Below are 25,798 nucleotides of genomic sequence, written 5' to 3'. Positions count from 1 at the left end.
TTTCCATAAGTTCCCACTCTTTGTAATGTGCCATGGTGGTGGTTTGGGTCTTCAGAGTTTGTATCAGTGTAGACCAGTAACCAATAACTACTAGAAGACATGGGTATTCCTTTTTCCCCAGTCATGCTGGGGACAACTTGGAGGAAAATTCATGGTACAGGCAGTCCCTGGGTAATAAATGTCTGACTTACAGTCAACTCATACTTGCCCCTTTATTGTTATGTAAATTTGCCCTCACTTTGAAACGATTGAACCAAAACCTACACACAGCAAATTCTTCATCACAATCACCTTCACTTACTGCATGTGTGGCTTCTAAATCATTGAGAAGGCTTCCAGCATTTTCTTACACTAAAGTAAGGCTAAATGAGAACTGTATGCACCCATTCCAACTTACCTACAAATTCTTAAAGACACATTCAGGAACGAATCTCCTTTATAACCCAGGGACTGCCTGTATACATGGCTAACAGTATAGAAGAATTCTTTCTCAAATGGACCTGATCTCCTTAGTCAAAGAGTTATGAGTCTGTGAACTGGATAGGAGATTGTGGATTGTTGCTGTGGCAACTCAAATCAGTTTCTGTCCTAAAACCTACAATTGTTTTATTTATAAAGGTGAAATAGAACCTTCATAGGCTGTAGATACATTTTAATTCCTAGGAAACTCTAAGTCCATTTGCTACCACCACAGGTCCCTGCAGTGAAAAATACATTGATTACTTGCATTGTCTCTAATGATTAAATGCTGCCATACATTCTCTATCAATTCAAACTGTATTATTTTTCATTGTTATCAAGAAGTTAAATTCAAATGCCCAATTCATAGCATTATTTCCAGGCTACAGAGGACAGCCATCACAGAACTTTTCATGAATTAATAAAATAATTTTTGCTGGCTATTCACCATAGATGAAAAGCATAGTCTGATTACATGTGTTGGTTACCTTCTTATATTAGAAAGGAAGAGCTAAGTTAAATAAGGTATGTATGTATACAGATTCCCTTGAAGAAGGCTCTGAGAAATGGACATGGGTGCAGGTAGTTCATTTAGAGGATGGATTGAAGAAGCACTAGTGTGAGAATGGATTGTGAGACAAGAAAGGGGGAAAAGCCAGAAAATGTGTCTGAATAAGCAGAATAATGCCATGGATGATTACAATTCAGTAGGTTCCCTGGGTGGTACAAATAGTTTAAGCTCAGCTATTAGCACAAAGCTTGGTAGTTTGAATCAACCCAGTGGCACTACGGAAGAGGGCCTGGCAATCTACTTCCATAAGATTACAGCTATTGAAAACTCTAGGAAGTTCAGTTCAGTTCTGATACACATGGGGTCTCTATGAGTCAGAATCAACCCAAGGCAATGAGTTTTTTTGGTTTGGTGACACTGATTACTGTGTAGAACAAAGCTCAGAATTTTCCTACTAGAGGATGGGAAAGCTGAGTTATTTACACATTCACTTCCATGCTTCACTGGTTGATGGTGACCTCTCCATCACTAAATCCCCAGCACTTCTGAGCTCCTGCTGTTGTTGCAAAGGCTGAGGAAGCTCCCCTGGCACCCTCCAGAGGAAGTCCTCAGGCAGCAAAGCAGAATCAGCAGTAGTCAGTGTGCTCGGTAACTGACCACCTGGTTGCAGCTGTTGGGTCAGGCAGATGTGGATTATGCATCAACAACACCTGCTACACAGACATATAGGAAGTATACAGGAAACACTTGGTACTCTTTGCCACTGTGAATAAATCCCGCTATTTTTCCTGGAGGGAAAACGTGCTGTAGTGGAGTTTCACTGTGTTAACACCTTTAGAAAATCCTCAGTTTTGTTCCCCTGTTACACTAGAAATAAAAGGACAAAGTTAGACTATAAGACCAATTCAGTTATGCTTACTCTGTAATCTGAGTAATGATTTTATCAAGATTAATGTTCATGTTATTACTACTGAATCCATTATGGCTATAGCTCATTCCTTTGTAATTTTCTGCTTTTTTTTCTTCTGCACTTTGGTTACCAGTAGAGAAATGTAATATTGCAAAGATGCATCGTGCAATCTTTCTCCATTATGCACAATCAAAACATGGGGAAGAGATGGGATCTTTTTCAAAAAGAAGAAATCTGCTATTTGATGCTGTGCATATGTAATAGGGGGGATTTTGATCTATGCTTAGTCTCATTCTTTTGATAAAATGTAGTATAATCTGGTTTCTGTGGAGAAGCAATTATTGATATGTTACAGATACCAATTTCCTTCAAGTGTAAGCATTTGTTATACTATTTGGTTAGACAAACAAATGATTAACACCGTATTTTTGAATCAGAAAGAATGCTTTATGGTAAATTTATAAAAATTAACATGGCTCTATTTTGTTCTTACAAAACATTGTATAAATGCTGTCATTTACTTTATGTTGCTAGACTGGAAATTTACATTTTAAATAGTTTGTATGCAGATCTTAATTGCATCGTCAATAGTAATTTCCCTTAATAATTATGAAGCTTTCCAGGAATTAATTTTTTTTTTTTTATTTCTATAGTTCAGGTTCATCATTTACTGTTCTGTCGTTTCAGTCTGTAAAAGTTGGCCAATCTTAGTGACAAAAACCCTCCTTAAATGTGGAGAATAATATGAATGTTCTTGATTTAATTCAAGTGTATAAAACATGAAGTGCAGTGTAAGGTTGCTGGGCTCCTGTGGAGAATTCACAGAAAATCTAAAGCCTAGATATTGCTGAAGGACAAGCTTCTATTTTCCAGAACAAGGGAAAAGACAACCATGGCTAGTAAAAGGGCTTTTATTAACTTTTGTATTTCTACTAAGCATGGTTTCATATGAAAAGAATGGATGGCAGCATAAAGATCAATTACTGTCTTTGTGGCCTTAGAAGCATACTTAACCTCTCTGAGGTACTGTGTGATCATCAGTGAAATAAAAATAACAGCAGGACCATGTAGTTTTGTGAGGATTAAATGAGGTAATGCATGTTAAGTGCTTAGCAACACACTCGGCACATGAAAAGTCTTGGTAAATAATAGTTGGGAAAATTGAACAATTTAAAAGACTGAAATGATTTCATCTGTAGACAAGATGAGGAGACATTTAATGTTAATCTTCAGGTTTTTGAAAATTGTCTTACGGAGGTTATAGTAACTAACTATAACTCTAATACAAATTTAAAAATAAGGCTCAATTTTCAACATTTAGAAAAATTGGCCACAGAGCATTAAGAGAGAGAACTTATCTAATTTTCTTGAGAAGCTTTAGAAGGCAGGTCATGATTGTCTCTAGAAGTGATTTTGGACAGTTATCTGTCTAGTATCATATTCAAGCATGTAAAATGGGAATATTCATTCTGTTCTTTAATATATCTTCATAGCTTATTGTGTAATTTTTAAAATTTTAATTTTACAGTCAAGAAGTGAGCTCTGTAAATTCTTTATAGATAACTATGTTCTTGGAATACATGTTATGTAGCATTTTATCTTTTTCCCTCATAGGAAACTGGCCCCTGGTAAACCTTTACATAGCTTGCATATGGGAGATTACCTCATAGACTGCTTGTTATTGACTAATCTAGGCTATATCATGGCAAATAATCTATTTTCATCATTTAAATAATGTTATTGTGTCCCCTGCCCTAAAAGGTTAAAAGTATAGGGTGTAGAGTCAGACTGCCTGCTTTGGAGTTCTGACTCCACGACCCATTCAGGTTTCCTGTCTGTGAAACGGGAATAACATTAATACCTAATGAATAGTGTGATTCTGAGAACTAGATGAGATAACATGTGTAAAACGCTTATGAGGCCTAGTGTATTTTAAGCGCTTGTTCATTTTAATTGTTATTTATTTTATTTTTACTCCAAGTATTTTATAACTATTAGTAGCTTACTTTGACTTAACATAATATAAAGAAAATCCTTCATCTGCTGCTTCTTAAACATAAAAATACCAAATTGTGTCACCATGTTTGTATTTGTTCAAAAAGTATTTACTTCATATCCAGGCTGAGTGAGACACTACACAGAGAAAAACATAACTATACTGTGATTCATACCCAATTTGCATATTGTTCTCGTATGTTTTCTGGCAGATATTTTTTCTCTTTATGCATGTATAGATATACTCCTACTCCCCACTTATTGGCTACCTTGTTATTCAACATTTCATGTTTACAACAATAGTAAAAAAATCTACTATATGACTATTTTGCACATTAATGATGTCCATCTAGAAGCAACGAACACCAAGGTGCAAGATGAGAGTAATGCTGGCTAAGATGGTTAAAGTTATGTGTCAACACGATTGTCAGTGGTTTGGCAGTTATGTAATGATGTAGTCATCCTCCATTTTGTGATCTGATGTTGTCATTCTCCATCTTTGCATAATGCCACTTTTTGCACAATGACGTGGTCTTTGGAACCTAACCAAGTGGATAAGTGAGGAGTGGGTATATTAAGAAACATTTGTTGAATATCTGTTCAAGAAATTTTGCCAGGCATCATGAAGGAATTAATGAGTTGAAGGTAAATCATCTGTCTTCAAGAATAGTATTTATCTCATGAGAAAACACAGAGATTCATAAACTCAATAATACGATGAAAATACAAAAGCTCTCAAAATCATTATTGATTTTACTAATAACAAAATTTATTATTGTATTAATAAATTGTCATATCAGCAGTGTAGAACACACATTCTATATATCCACAGGAGAAAAGTAACTGGATTGCAAGAGTTTTGGTGTTTTCTTCTTTGTGCTCATGATAATGCTTAACTCTTTTAGGCATGATAGCTTTATTGTTTTATGAAATAACATAGGTTTACCACAAATATATAAATAATATGAAAGAATGAAAGAAAGAAAGCCACATATCTATGAAAATCTTACCTTTCATAAACAACTGGTGATACCGATTGATGGAATTATTTGGAGTAGATGGGTAGAGAGTGATTGTTTAATTAAAAATAAGACTATAAATGGTATTATTAAATAAATTTATTTAATTTATAATCAAATCAAATTGAAGGATGTACTCATTTTCAGATAAACATGCCTTCAGCCTAAGCATTTTCTAAATTATTTGTGATTGATTAGGGCAAAATGATGACACAAAAAATACTGAAAGAATGGAGTCCTTTTTTAAATTCAAGTTTCAACTTTAAGCAATATTGAAGGACAAAATTCTACGACTGTTGAGGTTAGTACTTTATACTCTGTCCTTCCCAACCATATAATTTTTTAGTTCTATAATTACTTTTATTTTATCAAGTTTTTTTTTTTTTTTTTTTTGGTTTCTTTATTTCTTTTCTGGCTTTAAACACAGGACTTTATTTTCTCACAGTTCTGAAGTCTAAAAGTCAGGGTCGTCACCACATTGATTCCTTCTGTGAGCCTGTCTTAGTTTCTGGTGTCTGCTGGCAATCCTGTGTTCTTGGCTTGTCAACAATCCTCACATGGTGTTTGTGTTTCCTTATGTGTGTCTCTGTATCATTTTGGTCTTTTTTATATCTCAGAAGTGAATAGGTTTAGAATCCACCTTACACTGGTATAAACATAACAAAACATTCGCATAACAAAAGAAAACACCTATTTCCAAACAGGGTCATATTTATAGAGACAGGGATTAAGACTTCAGCACATATTTTGGGGGGACACAATTCAATTCATAACTTCCTATAACATTATTTTTTTTTATTTTGAACACATATATTATGAATATTTTATCTGAATATATTTTTAATAATGCCATGTCATAAACCCTCGTCAGTTGCAGGGGAAACCATATGAGGCAAATTGTATTTCCCAAGAGGGCTACAAAAATATCTCTCATCTCACGTGCTGTTTTACAATGTGACCTTGCCTCTTCAAGAGGTACAGCCTAATTTCTCTGACTTGAATCTAAGCTGGCTTTACAATTCACTTGTAAATGATAGAATGTGGCAGAAATGACCCCGTGTGATTTCTGAGGCTAGGATAGAAAATATAATTTATCTCTATTTGACTTTCTTGGGTTTCTCTTTCTGGGGGAATACAGCCTCTGTGACAGAAGTCCGAAACCTCTGTGCTGGAGAAGACAGCAGATAGGGACTTTAGTTGATGCTGGCAGATGAGCCTTACCTCCCAGCCATCCCTACTAATACACAAGATATACTAATGAAATTGTCTAAGACCTACCACATGAGCTCATCTGAGAGCTGACTACCAGTGAGTGACCTCAGTCAATGTCACAAGGAGTAGAAAAGTTACTGGCAAGTCCTACTGAAATTCTCAACCCACAGAACCATTGAGATAAATGATTGAAGTTTTTTTTTTTTAATTTTCTGAAAAAAAAATTTTTTAATTTGTTGTTGTTGAAATCAGGAGCATGACAAAGGTGCCCACCCTCACTGCTTCTATTCCATATTTTATTAGAAGTCCTAGCCAGAGCAATAAGACAAGAAAAATAAATAAAAGGTAGCCAGAAAAGAAGAAGTAAAATGATCTCTGGTATGATCTTATATAGAGAGAATGCCAAAGATTTCACGCACACACACACACACACATACAAAACTTCTAGGGCTAGTAGAGGAATTTAGCAAAGTTGCAGGTTACAAAGTGAACAAACGAAAAGCAGTTGGGTTTCTATACACTAGCACTAAGGAATCTGAAATGGAAATCAGCGAAACAAGTCCATTTAGAGTAGCATCTAAGAAAATAAAATACTTAGGAATAAATCTAACCAGGGATGTGAAGGACTTATACAATGAAAATTATAAACACTACTGAAAGAGATCAAAGAAGACTTAAATAAATGGAAAGATGCTCTGTGTTCTTGGATTGGAAGACTTAATAGTGTTACGATGTCAATGCTACCCAAAGTGATCTATAGATTCAATGCAATCCCAATCAAAATTCCAACAGCCTTATTTACAGAAATGGAGAAAAACAATCCTCAATTTTATGTAGAATGGCAAGAGGCCCCAAATATTTAAAGCAATGTTGGAAGAGGAGAACAAAATAGGGACACTCACACTTTCTGATATGAAAACATATTATACAGTTACAATAATCAAAACAGCCTGATACTGGTATAACAATAGACACATAAACCACTGGAATAGAATAGAGAGTCCAGAAATAAGCTCACACATCTATGGTTAATTGATTTTTACAAGGGTGTTAAGTCCATTTGATGGGGAAAGAAGAATCTCTCAATAAATGAGATTGGGAAAATTTGATTTCCATATGCAGAGAAATGAAACATGATCCATGCCTCATACACAAACACATGCACGTGCACACACACACACATACACAAATTGAAAATGGATTAAGGACCTAAATGTGCAAACTAAAACCGTAAAATTCCTAGAAGAAAATGCAAAGGCAATGATGTCAGACCTATCTAGTAACAATGGATTATCTAATAACAAAACCGCAAGCATAAAAAGATAAAGTAAATAAATGGAACCCCATAAAAATTAAAAAGCTTTTTTCATCAAAAGACTTTACCAAAAAAAGGGAAAAGACAAGTTACCAAATGGGAGAATATCTTCAGAAACTATATATGTGATAAGAATCTAATAAACAAAATATATATAAAAACTTTGACAAGAACATAAAGACAAATAACCCAATCATAATATGGGCAAAGGACTTGAATAGACACTTCACTAAAGAGGACATTCAAATGGCCACCAAACACATGAAAAGATACTCAGCATCATTAGCTGTCAGAGAGATGCGAATCAAAACCACAATGAGATACTATTTCATTCTCACTAAGATTAAAAAAAATAACAAATGTTGGCAAGGATGTGCGGAAATTGGAAACTTTATCCATTGCTGGTGGGTCTTCAAAATGGTACAGCCGTTGTGCAAAACAGTGTGGTGGTTCCTCAAAAAAACTAAAAAATAGAACTACTATAAACCCACTGAATATTAGCAATTCCACTCATAGGTATATACCCAAAAGACTTGAAAGCAGAGACTCAACAGAGACTTGTACACCAGTGTTCACTGCAGCACTATTCATAATAGCCAAAAGGGGGAAACAACACAAATGTCCATCAACAGATGAATGGATAAAAGAAAATGTAGTGGTACATACATTGAACACTACTCAGCCAGTAGCAGAAATGAAGTCTCGATACATGTTACAATATGAATGGAGCTTGAAGACATTATGCTGAGTAAACTAAGTCAATCACAAAAGAACAAATATTGTATGACTTCACTTATATAAAAAAGACAAGAAAAGGCAAATGTACAGAGACCAAAGTTTATTAGTGGTTACCAGGGTTGAGAAGGAGGGAGAAAATGGGGGTTAACAGTGATGAAAAGATCATGTCAATTAAGGGTGGGATTGCATGACCAATGACTGTAACTGATGTTAATAAGTTGTACACATGTAAAAGAACAATTCACAGACGTGGGATATGTATAGGTAAAAAAAAGTGACAGAAAAAAAAAAGTAGTTACTGAGACTACTTCTGTACAACCAAAAAAACCTCTTGGGATTTGGTTCCCCAGTTTGTAGGTTGAGAGTCACAGTTTCACGGACATCCCAGTTAATTGGCCTAATACAGGCGTACCTCATTTTGTTGCACTTCACTTTATTGCGCTTTGCAGATACTGCATTTTTTTACAGATTGAAGGTTCGTGGCAATTCTGCGTTGAACAAGTCTGTTGGTGCCATTTTTCCAACGGTGTGTGCTTACTTTGTGTCTCTGTGTCACATTTTGGTAATTCTTGAAATGTTTCAAACTCTTTTGTTATTATCATAGCTGTTATGGTGATCTGTGATCAGTGATCTTCGATGTTACTATTGTAGTTGTTTTGGGGCACCATGAACTGTACCCATATAAGATGGCAAACTTAATTGATAAATGTTGTGTGCGTTCTGACTGCTCCACTGATCAGCCGTTCGCCCATCTCTCCCTCTCCTGGGGCCTCCCTATACCCTGCAACATGACAATATTGAAGTTAGGCCAATTAATAACCCTATGATGGCCTCTAAGTGTTCAAGTGAAAGGAAGAGCTGCATGTCTCTCACTTTAAATCAAAAGCTAGAAATGAGTAAGCTTAGCAAGGAAGGCATGTCAAAAGCTGAGATAGGCTGAAACCTAGGCCTCTAGCACCAAACAGTTAGCCAAGTGGTGAATGCAAAGAAAAAGTTCTTGAAGGAACTTAAACATGCTACTCCAGCGAACACATAAATGATAAGAAAGCAAAGCAGCCTTGTTGCTGATATGGAGAAAATTTTAGTGATCTGGGTAGAAGATCAAACCAGCCACAACATTGCCTTAAGCCAACACCTAATCCAGAGCAAGGCCCTAACTCTTCAATTCTGTTAAGGCTGAGAGACGTGAGGAAGCTGCAGAAGAAAAGTTTGAAGCGAAAGAAGCCACCTCTATAACATAAAAGTGCAAGGTAAGGCAGCAAGCGTGGATGTAGAGGCTGCAGCAAGTGACCCGGAAGATCTAGCTGAGATAATTGATGAAGGTGACTGCACTAAACAGCAGATTGTCAGTGTAGACCACACAGCCTTATATTGAAAGAAGATGCCATCTAGGACTTTAATAGCTAAAGAGAAGAAGTCAACATCTGGCTTCAAAGCTTCAAAGGACAGGCTGACTCTATTGTTAGGGGCTAATGCAGCTGGTGACTTAAGTTGAAGCCAATGCTCATGTGCCATTCCGGAAATCCTAGGGCCCTTAAGAATTAGGTGAAATCTACTCTGCCTGTGCCCTGTAAAAGGACCAACAAAGCCTGGCTGACAGCACATCTGTTTACAACATGGCTTACTGAATATTTAAGCGCACTGTAGAGACCTACTCCTCAAAAAAAAAAAAAGATACCTTTCAAAATATTACTGCTCTTTGACAATGCACTGGGTAATTTCGATTTCCAAGTCTTACTATTTTAGGAAATACATTTCATAAGGCTATGGCTGTTATAGACAGTGATTCCTCTGATGGATCTGGGCAAAGTAAACTGAAAGCTTTCTGGAAAGGATTCTCCATTCTAGATGTCATTAAGAACATTCATGATTCATGGAAGGAGGTCAAAATATTAACATTAACAGGAGTTTGGAAGAAGTTGATTCCGACCCTCCTGGATGACTTAGAGGGACTCAAAACTTCAGTGGAGGAAGTAACTGCAGATGTGGGGGAAATAGCAAGAGAACTAGAATTAAAAGTGGAGCCTGAAGATGTGACTGAATTGCTGCAGTCTCATGATAAAATATTGTTCCTTATGGATGAGCAAAGAAAGTGGTTTCTTGAGATGGAATCTACTCTTGGTGAAGATGTTGTGAACACTGTTGAAATGACAACAAAGGATTTAGAATATTATATAAACTTAGTTCATAAAGCAGAGGCAGGTTTTGAGAGGATTGGGTCCAATTTTGAAAGAAATTCTACCACGGGGAAAAAGCTGTCAAACAGCTAAAGAGAAATCTTTGGTGAAAGGAAAAGTCAATGGATGTTACAAACTTCATTGTTATTTTATTTTAAGAAATTGCCACAACCACCCAACCTTCATCAACCACCACCCTGATCAATCAGCAGCCATCAACATGGAGACAGGACCCTCTGCTAGCCAAGAGATTACTACTCACTGAAGGCTTGGATGATTGTTAGCATTTTTTAACAAGAAAGTATTTTTTAATTAGGTTTTTGTGCATTGTCTTTTTAGGCACAATGTTATTGCATACTTAATAGATTACAATATAGTGTAAACATAACTTTTATATGTACTGGGAAACCAAAAAAGTTGTGTGACTTGTATTACTGGGAAATTTGCTTTAATGCGGTGGTCTGGAACTGAACCCACAATATTTCAGAGGTATGCCTGTAATGTGGTTAGTGCCCCTCTTCTACCTCTTAGTTCCTTACTTAGTGCCCTTAGTGACTGCAGTCTTAAAAGCTTGTAAGTGGCCATCCAAGGCATGACAATTGCTCTCTGTTTGCCTGGAGCAACAGTGGAGGAGGGAGAATCAGGAATATGAGGAGGGAATGGAATGTGTGACAAATTGTCTTCGTGAACAGCTGCCCCCTTTCCCACGAGACCAGGAGAATTGGATGATGCCCAGCTACTATTACTGAGCATTTTGATCAAAGATTCTATAGAAGACTCCTTATCAAAAGGAGAAAAATGCAAAACATAATTTTAAATTCTCATGTACTCCAGACTTCCTGGAGCCATGGAGGCTGGACGGATCCCTGAAACTATTGCCCTGAGATAATCTTTAAAATTTAAACCAAAAATATCCCCCAAAGTCTTCTTAAAACCAAACAATAGTTCAGCGAAACTAGAAAAAAATGTCTGCCTTGAACATTATGCTCATTTAAGAACTATTTATACAGGATCAAAGTGACAACAGTAACTGGAAAGATTAGATAGGAGCCTTAGGGGGCAGTGAGTTTATTTTAATGGAGAAGAACAACTCAGAAAAGAGATGGGAAAACGGTTGCACAATTCAAAGAATGTAATCAATGTCACTGAATTGTATATGTAGAAAGAGTTGAATTGGTGTATGTTTTGCTGTGTATGTTCATCAAGGTTTTTACCATTGGTATTCTGTAGTGCAATCATAAACTTCTTCGTATTTAGTTATCTTTGTCCTGTAGATGCAAGTGTTCAACTCATAAACTGTGCTTTTTCCAAGGGATTTTTTTTTAACATTTCCACTTATTTTACCTTTGTTCTTCTATTTGTTGGCTTTATTATTTAAATTTTGATTACAGTTATAGTTTCATATAGAACAATAATAAAACATCTATGATGAGAACCAGCAGTTCTCTGCTCTCCTCCTCCCCAAACACCATTCCACTCTTCATTAGAATGAGTTTTAAATCTTTCAAAATCTTTTTGTTTTTTTTCCATACTTCTAAAAAAATATGTTTATACTTTTATTTCTGGATTTCCTAATTGTAGCTATTATCTATTGGTTTCATATAATATGTTAGATAAGGATTTTGGTATCTTAGTACACCTGACTCCTTTTTCACTAGTATGTTTAAATTTCAACTTTTAGTTAAATCATTAATTGGTTTATACTTTATTATAATATATATATACATTTTCACTGTTGAGCCAAATATATATAATGATTGTGTTCTTTACCTTGCAATTTCTGTTGGCTTGGTTTTTCTGGATTTAGTATTTACAGTATTTTTTATTTTACTTTCAAAAGGATTGTAAAGTACTTATCTTTAAAAGGATTGTAAAGTACTTATCTTTAAATTTTTTCTTTTTTCCAAAATGTCCTATCAGAACTGTTAAACCTCTATTACCTGCATTTTTCTCAAAATTTCAAACGTATTTGATAATCTTACAATTGCTTTATTTCCTGTGGCTTTTTCCCCAAATGTTCCAATTACCTGTTGTCAGTCCTTACTGGTTTCTAGGCCTCTTGAACAACTGTCATCTATGATGTTCTTTTGATACTTTTCCTTCAATTTGCTTTTTTATTGAGGTATAACTTACACATAGAATCTAAGATATAAAGATCTATGAATTTTTATGTCTTATATATTTGTGATTTGTATGACCACCACCTAGATCATTTCCAGAACCCTAGCAGGTTCCTTCCCTATGGATAATGCTCCCCCCAAATACAACCACTCTTCTCATCCATATTGCAATGGAGTTTTTTTGTTGTTGTTGTTTTCTGTTTCTGAACTTCATATAAACATAATCAGACAGTATACACTCTTTTGTGCCTTTTATTTATTTATGTATTTTGCTATCCGTGTTGCATGTAAGAGTGGTTTGTTTTTTTTATTGCTGTGAAATATTCTGCAGTAAAATTATTTTTGTAATAACTTTCTCATACGTCTCTGTTGTAATCTGGCCTTGAAACTGCTCTGAAGAAATCTAAGACCAACCAAATATTTTTCTCCTTGTAGGTGACTTGCTTTTCCTTCCTGGATGTATGAAGAGGTTTTATAATTATCATTAAGCCAAGGATAGTTAATCAACATATGGTTTCTCTAACAATTTTTCTTGGAACGTAGTTGTGTCCAATTGATCCATGTAACTGGCTCCTTTTTCTTTCTTTATTTCAAGGACTTTTGAAATTATTTTTTAAAATATTTTAATCTGTCTTTTGTATCTTATTTTAGGTTTTTGGATTAGCTTTATATTGAATTTTCTTTTTGTCAATCTTATATATCATATTCTCATCAGTTACTTTAATTTCTATTTTTATTTGCATTTGCTATGAAAATATCAAACTTTACTTTTAGACTGGAAATTAAAACATTATGTCTAATCTAGATATTGGAAACCCTGGTGGTATAGTAGTTAAGAGCTATGGCTGCTAACCAAAAGGTCGGCAGTTCCAATCCACCAGGCGCTCTTTGGAAACTCTATGGGGCAGTTCTACCCTGTCCTGTAGGGTCACTATGAGTCAGAGTTGACTCAATGACAATGGGTTTCTTTCTGGTTTTAGTCTCTCTACTGCTTTTTCCAATTTACTTGTTAGTTTGATAATGGTAATGTTTTGGCTCCCAAACTATTTGGTTTCTGTTACTGATTTTTTCAAAAGTTACTTTTGTTTATTTTGCTAGGTATTTGGGGATAGACATTCTGTGGTCTGGCTTTATTTCCTCATCTTCACCTGTAAATAAGATTTTATGTACTTTCATTTCTTTTCAAGATAATCCATTTACTAGGAACTACTTTCATTTAACCTTTTTATATTAGCCTTCATTCGGCAAAGGAATAAACATGGAGCTTAATATCACAATTTAAGTGAAATTTGAAGTTACTTCCAGCGCCATGCTTGTATGTCCAGCCCTGCTGATCCCAGTGTTCTTTCCACCTTTCACAAGAACAACAACAAAAAACCCTTGCATCAAGTTGATTTCGATTCATAGTGACCTTATAGGACTGAGTAGAACTGCCCCATAGGATTTACAAGGAGCGGCTGGTAGATTTGAACTGCCAAACTTTTGGTTAGCAGCCCTGATCCCAGTATTATTTGCACCTATCACAAGGCCACTCACTTATTCCTTGATTATTGAGCATCCTCGATTCATATGTTTCCACTGAGTATACAGGAGACTTACATGAACTATAAACTCTGTTGCATCTTAAGGCTTATTTTAATTCTGTATGATCATGATGGGACAATATGAATTATATTATTGTTCTCTGGTATAAGCAAATGAATATAGTTCTTAAAGACTATATCAAACATTTCAAGAAATATAACCTACTGTTTGCATTTGAAATATAAGAAAATTAATACATTATTTTTCTCTTTTTACAGAAAATACAAAAGACATCCTAATGATATATGAGGAAGATGCTGAAGAGTGGGGTGTATATTTGAAGGAAGTTTTTTTACATGTAGTGAAAAGGGAAGCAATCTTGTTATATCGCTTGGAGAATTTCTCTCTTCGGCACTTGGAATTGCTGAGTTTGGACTCTTACAAATGTAAACTTTTAATATTATCAAATAGCCTGCTTAAAAATCTAACTCCAAAGAAATGTCAGTTTCTGGAAAAGGTACTGCATTCGCCCGAAAGTGTGGTTACTCTGCTGTGTGGAGTGGAGAGTTCAGATCTGCTCTATAAATTACTGAATGTCTCTGGAGGCATGTTTGAGATCTCAAGTGAGCAGGAGCCGGAAGACTACATCTCCGTAATCAAGAGTGTCCTATTCAGAGGTAGTGTTGCCAAATTTTATTTTGCTTATTTGCTTTTATCTTTTGTTTGTTGCTTTTTTTTTAAAGCCGATAATTAAAACTTTTATATTAGCATAAAAAGAAGAAAAATGAAAGCCAATTTTATTTAGCAATATGATGCACTTTCACTACATGCAAGATTCTTAATTTTTAGCTGTATTCGAGTCAAGGTTTATCAGTTATTGTAAGACTGGTTTATAAATATATTCCTTAGGGCAGCTTGTATGAGGCCACGGTAGAACAAGTGTGATATGCTATCCCATATGCTATCCCATATGCCAGTTTCGTTCTTGAATCTGGTTTCTTATTTAACTGGTGAGGCTTGAATTCATGGTATCTACCCTAGTATTGGAAACCCTGGTGGCATAGTGGTTTAGTGCTACAGCTGCTAACAAAAGGGTCGGCAGTTCAAATCCGCCAGACACTCCTTGGAAACTCTATGGGGCAGTTATACTCTGTCCTATAGAGTCGCTATGAGTCGGAATCGACTCGATGGCATGGGTTGGTTCGTTTTGGTACCCTAGTATTGTTACCAATCAGTAGCAAGCCAAGGTTTAAAGGTTTGTGTTAAAATGATAGCACTTCTGTTGTAAAGATAGTTGTACAGGATTTGTTACTATGATGTGAAACAGTTATTTTTATTAATTTTAAATAAAAATCATTTTTGCTTGTATAACCATTATGTTAAAGAGGAGAACACAAAGGTGCATTCATTAATTAGAAAGTCCTGGGTAATAGTTTAAACTCTGAAGCTTCCTGAAGTTAGCGCGTCTCCCTTCACCAGCTCTATTCTGCTTTAGACTTGGTGTGGAAGGGGATTGTGGTCAGGAGCTTCCCTTGTTTTCTCAACTTGCATTACACCTTCAACACCCAGTCTTCCAGCTATAGTTTCAGTCCCTACAGGGATGGGATAGAGTTATTATTTCCTTTGGTCGTATCAGATATTGAGTGGTGGCTCATTTCTCAGAGCTTATTTCTGGATTCTTTGGAGACCCCTTCAATCACTGGGGATATCTGTAATTCCTTAATGAGGTAAGTCTATCTTCTCCTCCCAGCTCCTAGTTTTGGCTAGTCATCTTGGTATGGATCCTTACTATTGCATTCTAATAGCCCACTTATATGTGTCTCTTGGTCAAAATCACTCTGAGATATCTCCTGGCTGGCCTTTTTTCTCACCTGGCCCACATCTGTCTTTAAAACCTTCATTCATCTTTTGCTCTGACAAATTCCATGTGTCCAAGCCATTCTCAGTAAAGCCAGCACTGTCCTGCCCTTGGAACAACAATGCAGCCAGTCTTTTGCCTTTATCCATTTCCAAATGTGGGTCTAGCACAAGTTTTGATGTTTTGTAAATCCAGGGAACACATATCAACCCCAAACAGTCTGCTGAAAGCCACATTATGCTTGAGAAGAGGGTAATGATCCCTCACTCTTCCCCCCTGAGGGAGGGTGGTACTCACAGCGCATCAATAACTCTCTTTAAAAAAAAATCTCTCCTGGTTGTGGAGAAACTGGAACACTTATAAAACTGCTGGTGGGAATGTAAAATGGTACAACAACTTTGGAAATTGATTTGGCGCTTCTTTAAAAACCCCAACTAGAAATAGAACTACCATACAATCCGGCAATCCCACTCCTTCATATATATCCTAGAGAAAAAAGAGCCCTTACAAGAATGGATATATGTACACCCATGTTCATTGCAGCACTGCTTATAATAGCAAAAAGATGGGAACAACCTAGGTGCCCATCAATGGATGAATGGATAAACAAATTATGGTATATTCACACAGGGGAATACTGTGCAAAGAAAAAGAACAATGATGAATCTGTGAAACATCTCATAACATGGATGAATCTGGAAGGCTTTATGCTGAGTGAAATTAGTGAGTTGCAAAAGAACAAATATTGTATGAGACCACTATTATAAGAACTCAAGAAAAGGTTTTAACACAGAAAAAAATTATTTGTTGGTTATGAGAGTGGGGAGGGAGGGAGAGGAGTATTTACCAACTAGATAGTAGACAAGAATTATCTTAGGTGAAGGGAAGGACAACACACAATACAGGGGAAGTCAGCACAACTGGACTAAACCAAAAGCTAAGAAGTTTCCTGAATACAACAAAATGCTTCAAGGGACACAGTAGCGGGGCAGAGGTCTGGGGACCATGGTTTCAGAGGACATCTAGGTCAACTGGCACAACAAAGTTTATTAAGAAAATGTTCTGAGCCCTACTTTGGTGAGTGGTCTGGGACCTTAAAAGCTAGCAAGTGTCCATCTAAGATGCATGAATTTGTCCCAACCCACCTGGAGCAAAAGAGAATGAAGAACACCAAAGACACAAGGAAAATATAAGCCCAAGAGACAGAAAAGGCCACATAAACCGAAGACTCCATCAGTCTGAGACCAGAAGAACTAGATGGTGACTGGCTACCACCAATGACTTCCCTCACAGGGAACGCAACAGAGAGTCCCTGATGGAACAGGAGAAAAGTGGGATGCAGAACTCACATTCTAGTAAAAAGGCCAGACTTAATGGTCTGACTGAGACTGGAGGGACCCCAGAAGACATGGTCCCTGGACTCTCTATTAGCCCAAAACTGAAACTATTCCTGAAGCCAACTCTTCAGACAAAGATTACACTGGACTATAAACATAAAATGATCATGTTAAAGAGTATGCTTCTTAGCTTGAGCAGACACATGAGACTAAATGGGTAGCTCCTGTCTGGAGGCAATATGAGAAGGCAGAAAAGGACAGGAGCTGATTGAATGGACACGCGAAATACAGGGTGGAAAGGAGAAGTGTGCTGTCACATTATAGGGAGAGCAACTAGGGTCACATAACAATGTGTGTATAGATTTTTGTATGAGAATCTAACTTGAACTGTAAACTTTCACTTAAAGCACAATAAAAAAAGAATTGAAGAAAAAAAACTCTCTCATTTTTTAGAACATCCTAAACTCTTCTTATTCAGCCCTTTTATAGCCTTGTTTTGGTTCTCAATTGTTGCCTAACAAGTACCCCAAATTTAGGAAATTAAAATAACAATGATATTTTATCATAATTCTGTGGGTCTTGTTTGTTACGTTCCCCCCTTCTCCTCCACTTCCCGCCCTGCAACCCATGAGAGGAGTTCTCTGCTTTCACAAAAATATTCTGTGCATCCTGTAAATGTGTCCTGTCTGTATATTTCCTTACTTTCTCTGCGTTTTTGACCCAAATCAATTCTTCAGATGCTTCTATTTCAAACTGTTGTATTGTGTCTGCAATTAAAACAAGGGATGTGCTTCTAGCCTTGGAAAAATATATGTCTGTCAGCTCTTTTTGAAACTTGCAGCTTCTGCATTATTTCTTCAAAGTTTCTTTTTCTCTGCTTTCTCCTGTACGCCCTTCTGTTCAATCGTCACTGCTTTGGGGAGAATTCCATTGATTTAGGGTCTAGGATTTCACTGTTTCCTATTTTCACTGAATAGTGCATGGGCATAATTGTTTCTCATTCTCTTATGCTTTGGGATGATTTCCAGGAATAAAAAGGGAAAATGTTGACTCTATACCACAACTTTTAAATGGGAAGTCCTTCAAGTTTCTCACAATCTCTTTTTCTGTAGTATATTCAAATATAATGAGCTTACTTGGCTGAAATAGGAAAAAGTTTACAACTGAAAATTTCTGAAAAAAAATCACAATAAAATGCATATAAAGTGAAAGCAATTGTATGTTAATGATCTCTCCCGAGACAGAGGAGCACTAAAAATTGGTGTCAAAATTTTAGACGGTTCTTCTCACCCCATCAGTGTTATTTCTTCTGAAGAACTCAAGTTGTTTTGGCCACTGAAATTATGATATTACCGTTGTTTAACAAAGATTTTTGTTCTTTAGTTGTTTTTGTTTTATGGGCAGTACCTTTGGGTGGATATGAAAGTGGTATTCTGCTATATTCTCAAATTATATTCCCTTTTGTAGTTGAGAAGAGAAAAACGTATACCTTATAAACAAAATAATATTGTTTTGAAGGGGCTGCCATAAATCAGAATGGACTTAATGACAACAAACTAAAAACAACAACAGCAGCGGCAACAATTGTCTTTAATACAATTTTCCCACATTGGAATTTGGACTCTGACTTACAATAACTTAGACGTACCAAGTGGAAAATACTGCAGCGTTTTGTGGAAAAAGATGTTCACAGATGGTAAATTTGTCTGAGCTGTAAGAATACAACCAGAATGTAGATATATAAGCAGTTTCCAAACTATACGTAAAATAACTTTTATGTACAGGCTGGGTCTCTTTACAGAAGTGATACTAATTGCTGTCATCTATGCAATATTGCAGAAATCTACTTTAATAAATATGCTTTAATAAACATCCATAGTGATCTGCTAAACTACTTTATATTTCATATGGCCATTCTTGTTGAATATGTGGATAAAACTTACTCACAATGGAAAATAGTGTAGAGAAATGGGTGAAATAGGAAGAAAGATTTTGCTATCCCTTTTCAACCTTCCACCATAGAGAAATTATTCAAAAAATAAAGGAAACTTATTATTCAGATATATGATAAAAAGAATAATAAAAATGTCCGAAAAGTAATGAAAATAATCAAATGTTCTAATATATTCACATTCAACAAAGAAAAATCAGAGGAATTTTTATAAAACTTAATGAAAGAGAAAGGTATTTTATAATTAATCAAGGTTCCTGAGGAAAGTTTTTAATATTAAAAAAGATATAGTAGTTCATGTTTAATCTGAGTATTTTATTTCTTTTTAAGGAACTAAAAAAACTAATTTCCTGTTTCCTTAATTCTGAAATTGGGAGTAATACAAATTCATGTGTTCCCCAACTTTCCTTATGTTTTATGACCACTATAATCATATTTCTTCCTTTTCCTATCTTCTGTTTTTTGGTCTATTACCTAATTTTTGGTTTCCAGTCATTTCACATATATTGTTATTTACATGTAATGATCTGACCTCGGATTTCTCTAATATTAACTAACATATTTCTGAGTATTGCTCTTGTGTACTTTAGTCCTCCCGTTTAAAAAAAAAAAAGATCAGTTTCCGTGATCACAGCACATCTGCTGTTCTCCTTCTTCCCTCATTTTAACTCCTTACTCCCCTCACCTTTTGCCTCCAGACCTTTTCAGACACTATGGTTTACTTTCAACAGTTCAATCACCAATTACCAACAGTTCCCTCCTTAGTTTATTTTCTCATATTTTCTTCATTGTCAAATGGTAGATGTCATGGCAATGGTAAAGCTCATATTTTCTTCATTGTCAAATGGTAGATGTCATGGCAATGGTAAAGCTGCTAATTCCTTCCTGAAGAGTTTTGACATTTGGATGTAGAGTAGCAATGTAACAGTGGTGTTACTGTAAAAAGGAAAACAAATGACAGTAACTCAAACAAAACAACCAAAATAAACTATGAGGAAACACGCATTGTTGTTTCTCTGCATCTGAGCTCTATACTGCGGTAGGAATGCTGCTCTGGTTCGCTGACCTGCTCAGAACTGGCCAATGGGTCTTCATGGCCTTTCAAATGAAGTCCACCCTCTTTGCATAAGCTTCCAGCTCCTTTTCAACAACATGGCTCCAGCATAGGTGTGCAGGCCATTTTCACCATTACCGTTAACGTAGGTGCATGCTGTACGTTAGCGTAATTGCATCATTCTCTATTAAACAAACATAGTCTTCCCATCTCAGCTTTCATACCATTGTTCTTGTGCTTTCCTCTTTATCAGGAGTCCCTTATCCATGTTTTCCAGTTGAAATTGCAGCCGTTCCTCAAAGTCAACTGAAAATCTGCTTTTATCAATGAATTTGTCTCAAATCGTTGATGCTTAAAAATATTTTTTATCTATATAATTATATTGTTTTTGTTGTTTACTTATGACTCTCATTATATTCTATCTTCTTTGTACCTATTTTGACCATTTCTTTTTTTCCTCCTTATTTGGTTTTAAAGACTATAATGCTGTTTACTTTCTTTCAAAACCATTTTAGGATTTTAAACATCCAAAAAATGGTAGAATAGTAGTAATTGTGTTTTAGAGTGCAGGTTTATTATAAATGTTTATTGGTGCAGTTGAATTCTTCACTGTTAATGATACAAAGGTTTTCTGTGATATTCTTGCCAAAAATACATAACTATATCTAATCATAATGAAATATCAGACAATCCCAAATTGACAGGGATTCCACAAAATAATTGCTCTGCACTCTTTAAAAATATCAAGGATAAGAAATGAAAAGAAAGGCTGATCATTATTCCAGATTAAAGAAGTCTAAAGTAACATGAAAATTACATACAATAAATAAACTTGAATTGGATACTGGGCTAGGAAAATATTACTATTTAGGAAATTATTGGGATAGTTAATTAAATTTGAATATGGATTATGTATTAGATAATAAAAAAACAAAAAACCAAACCCTTTGCTGTCAAGTCTATTCCAACACATAATGACCCTATAGGACAGAGTAGAACTGCCCCATAGGGTTTCCTGGTGGATGTGAACAGCTGACCCTTTGGTTAGCAGCCGAACTCTGAACCACTACGCCACCAGGGTTTCCAGTTAGATAATAGTGTTGTGTAATATTAAATTTTAGATATTTATGTTGTATAATGTTTATGGGTTTTTAAATTATAATATAGTTATACAAGAAAATGTGTCTGTTTTTAGGAAATGCACATCGAACATTGACTTATTTAGGGGTAATGGGGCAGGATGTTTTCAGCATTGTCAAATGATATATATATATATATATATATATACATACACAAACACACATGCACGTATAATAGGCACATATAGAATATACACACAAATATAGACATATACACAGACATATACATATGTGTCCGTGTATGTCAAAAACCAAACCAAATCCAGTGCTGTCGAGTTGATTACAACTCATAGCAACCATATATGTCATGTGTATGGTTTTTGGCTAAATATCCTGAGTTATCTACTGTACATATCTACAGGTTCTAAGAAATGAACAAAAAACAAAGTAGGTACATTCTTGCACCGATATTGTGTAGCTCTGGGAGGTGATGCATTTTGAAGGAAAACATAGTTCAGTGCATGCACTGTGAAATTATATTTAATTACCCTGTAGTGGGCATCTACAGAGCTTCCAGTTGTTTATTTTATATGTAATAGGGTAGCATTCTCCTGCCATTCTTACTATGAGAAAAAGGGGTCATCTGGCATGAGAAGTTATTTTCTCTCTGTATTGTCTAGTGGTCATTTTTCTACAGGATATTTTAGATCCTTATCTCAAGTAGCATGTCTTGTTTATCTTCTCAATATTCTCCACTGTGCCTAGTCTACTTCCTTGAATATAGAAGTTATCTAATAAGCATTTTTCAATGAAAGAATGAATGAGGGAATAAGTGAATATAAATATGCTTTCATAGACAAATGAAAGAATGAAGTGGGTCAACTTTTGGTTTACAGCAATATATTATTTGGCAAAGCTCCTGCTGGAACTGTTTTATCTTGAATATTTATACAGTGACTGATTGTCTACTGTGCTCCTTTCTTAGAAAAATTGAGTGGTTCAAAAACATTAGCAATCATCAGCTTATACCGAGTTTCTCTCCAAAATTTTCTATATAAGCTGGATGTTCAAAGGAGAAATTTTTTCTATTAAACAAATATTAAATAAATATGTTGCCCAAAGAAACCCTCTTACCTACCTCTGAGTCCAAGATAGTAGGTATAACAGAGAGCTGGCTTAATTAATAATAGTTTCCACCTGATATGATGATTGTGCTAATTAAATGATTTTATACATATAAAGTGCTTAGAAGAGTTTTTGGCAAAGACTAAGCGTTCAGTAAATATGAACTAGTTTTGTATTTTTCTCTGTACAATTAAAATGAAAGTCGCATGGACACACACACACACACACACAGAGAACACAAGCACCGTAGGACTGGAAATAAAGGATAGAGGCCAGGGTGTTATTGATTTGGGCAAGAAACAGGAGATCAGAGCAGAGAATGGAAAACCCAAGGTTAAAAAGAGTGTTAAGGAAAGAAGAAAGTCCGATATCAGATGTCAGAAAATTAAAAAAAAAAAAATCTAAAACAGGTGGGAATTGAGGAAATAGGAAGAGGAGAATTGATAAAAGTCACCAAGGCCAGTATTAATTAAAAAGAACAGCTTCAGTTCACATCTCAGGACACTGGGCTTCTTGAGGCTTTGGGAGGGGCCCAGATCACAGAGAATTCCTGCCTTGAGTGGGCAGGAGTTTGGAGAGAAATGAAGTTGCTGTTAACTTATTAGTTAAATGGCTGGGTTTGTTTTTCTCACTGGTTAATTGTGATATATATATGGATGTGATGATATATGTTTATATACAAGCATGCTTCGCTTAACGTCCCTTTGGACAACATCCGACTGCGCGTATCTCCAGGAGTCCATAGGTTGGTTGGTTTGTTTTTAAAGGGAAAGCAGCTCTTCTTTTATTATTTCCCCCTATCGGTTTTAACGACCCCAAGCCCCCAGAGTGAAAGAACAGTGGGGGCTCCAGGGCATATCCCATCCCTCTCAGTGCCTCTTTCCCCTCCTGGCTTGTTCACCTGCCCAGCAGCCATGGAGCGTCTAGGTGTACGGCAGAGCCTCCAGTGGCTCCTCTGTGCTGGCTGGGCCCAGGACACTCCTGGGCTCCCAGTTCCAGGCAGTGGCGGCTGCACGTGATCAGGAATCTGCCTCATTAATAGGGTGATAACAGCCAGGGCCACCACGTGGTGTGCCCGAACTCAAGATCCGGCTGCCAGTGCAGCCCCCTCCATGCCCAGCCTTATACCCAGCAAGACCAGCCTCCTGTATCTGGTGGATACTGATCTCAGGCTTGGTCGGGTGGCCTCCCATAAGGTTTTAATGTAATAGGCTTTACAGGGATTTAACTATGGATTGTACAGGGACTGCCTGTATATAATAAGGTGTTGCACGACATCCAAATCACATAACGTCCTATTTCATGGAAGACCTGGTCACAATTCAGATCCACCAACTGCTCCTTGGAAACCCTATGGGGCAGTTCTACTCTGTTCTATGGGGTTGCTATGAGTCAGAATCCACTAGATGGCAATGGGTTTGGTTGGTCTGTACTGTGGATGTTAAGTGGGCATACCTGTATATACAGCTTTAAAATAGTGCTGTGTTTACCTTTGTCAATTTAGAGTGAACCAATTTATCTCTAGAAAGATTTTATTTTTTGCCTTAAAGTCCATTTTCTCAATTCAGTCTTAGAATCTTAATGTTTTAAATGTATAATTCAATCAACTTATATTGATTGTGATACCTGATACATATGGATTCAATTCTACCATCTTTTTATTGTTTTCTATTTGCCCCGTTTTTCAATGTTTCTTTTTTTATTCATTCATGCATTCATTTAGACTTCTTTTGAATTAAGCCCCCCACACAATTGCATTTGCCTTCTTTTGGATTCGGTTTTCTCCCTCAATTCCATTTGCATTGTACTTTTAAGATGTATATTTAATTTAGTAGCTTAAAATAATTATCTTTCTTATAAAAAATGTGAAGACCTTATACCATATCTTTACACAAATAATGCACACCTTTTGGGTTTGTTTGCTGGTGCCCCCTGCCCTCCTGGAGGCACCCTCCCAAGTGCTGCCATGCAAATCCTCTTCCACATGTTACTGGGAAAAAAATTAGCAGAGCACTTACAAAAATAACTCTTGAGGGGAGGACAGCCGACAAATGCAGAATTCATGGGTTAGTTTAGTAAAAATACAGTAATGCTTTAACTCTAATCATCTCCTCTTTCAACGTTACAGAATAATTATTTCATCTTAGTTTTCCCATGTTTTTGCTATCTATAGAAGCAATATATGCTTAGTTTCAACCACATATTTATAATTTTCTTCACATGTTATCCTTTCTTGTATCTTAAGTTCTCCTCCTGGAAATGTTTTCTTTCTCCATGAATTATATCTTTAAAGAGTTCCTTTGATGAGCTCTATTGGTAATAAACTACCTTGATTTTGATTTGTGCAAAATGCCATTATTTCCATCATTATTAAAAAAAATGCCTTACTGGATGTAGGAGTCCAGTTATTTTCTCTCAGTTCTTGAAAACATCATTTTATGCCCTTCTCACTTCCAATGCTGCTGTTGAGAAGACTGTTATCTAACAGTGTTTTCTTTTTGGTAGGCAATCTATTTATCTCAGCTACTTTTAAGATCTTGTCTTTGGGTTCTTCAGTTTTACAGTGATGTGTCTAGGCATCTTATTCTGTCTTATTTATCCTGTATGTTAATTACTTGGGCTTCTTAGATATGAGATCCCTTGTCTTTCCATAATCTGAAAAATGCTCAGCCATTATACCCTCCAATATTTTGACTCTTCTTCATTCTTCTTATTATTTCCTGGAACTCTGATTACGCATGAATGAGATGGATGGACACAGTGGCTGCAACAGTGGGCTCAAATGTAGCAAAGACTGTGAGGATGGCGCAGGACAGGGCAGTGTTTCCTCCTGTTGTACATGGAGTTGCTATGAGTCAGACTGACTCGATGGCACCTAAGAACAACACCAGGGCCATCTCATTCTCTCTACATCGCTCTTACCCACCCTTCTACAGTTATGCTCCCCTTGTCCCTCTTGCTTTATTCTACCTAATTTCTTCAGGTATAACATTTGCATCGCTGATTTTTCTTTGGCTGTTTCTAATCTGCCATTTAAAATTTTCACTGAGTTTCTAATTTCAGCAATTACATGCTATTACATTTGTCATTTCTAAGAATTCCATTTGGATGTTTCTTCAAAGCCTGGTCTATGTAATAGTCTCATTCTTTCACAGCCTTCATTTTCTTTTTTATTTCTTTCATTGTATGAACACTTTCTATTTTTTTTCCTTAAAATTGTATTATGTGAATTACTGGTCTGATCCCCTCTGGCTTTTTTTTTTTTTTTAAGTAACTTTTTATTGTAACTGATGTAAAATGGAACTGTATTTATGGGAGTCCTTTGAGGGCCTGATTTAAAGTGTTTTCCTAAAGAGAAGATTTAAGTCTGGTTCAGCCAGGAACTTGAACTTCATCCTGGGACCACTTTATACT

At 36.0% G+C, this 25,798-nt stretch overlaps 1 protein-coding gene across 7 annotated transcripts in view; it reads left to right on the top strand.

The window, feature by feature from the left end:
• BANK1 (B cell scaffold protein with ankyrin repeats 1) overlaps positions 1-25,798 on the top strand; it is a 375,144-nt gene that overhangs the window by 26,859 nt on the left and 322,487 nt on the right. For 6 of the 7 annotated variants that reach the window (XM_064285499.1, XM_064285500.1, XM_064285498.1 and 3 more), the window contains one exon: positions 14,259-14,657. In XM_064285499.1, coding sequence (XP_064141569.1) covers positions 14,259-14,657 — 399 coding nt within the window. Of the gene's footprint in view, positions 1-5,092; positions 5,196-14,258; positions 14,658-25,798 lie in introns of all 7 variants that reach the window. The other variant, XM_064285502.1, reaches the window with a different exon arrangement.

Source organism: Loxodonta africana, chromosome 5 (genome assembly GCF_030014295.1).
Source record: "Loxodonta africana isolate mLoxAfr1 chromosome 5, mLoxAfr1.hap2, whole genome shotgun sequence".
In the NCBI taxonomy this organism is placed as follows: Eukaryota; Metazoa; Chordata; class Mammalia; order Proboscidea; family Elephantidae; genus Loxodonta; species Loxodonta africana.
This window is presented reverse-complemented; position numbering and strand designations above follow the sequence as displayed.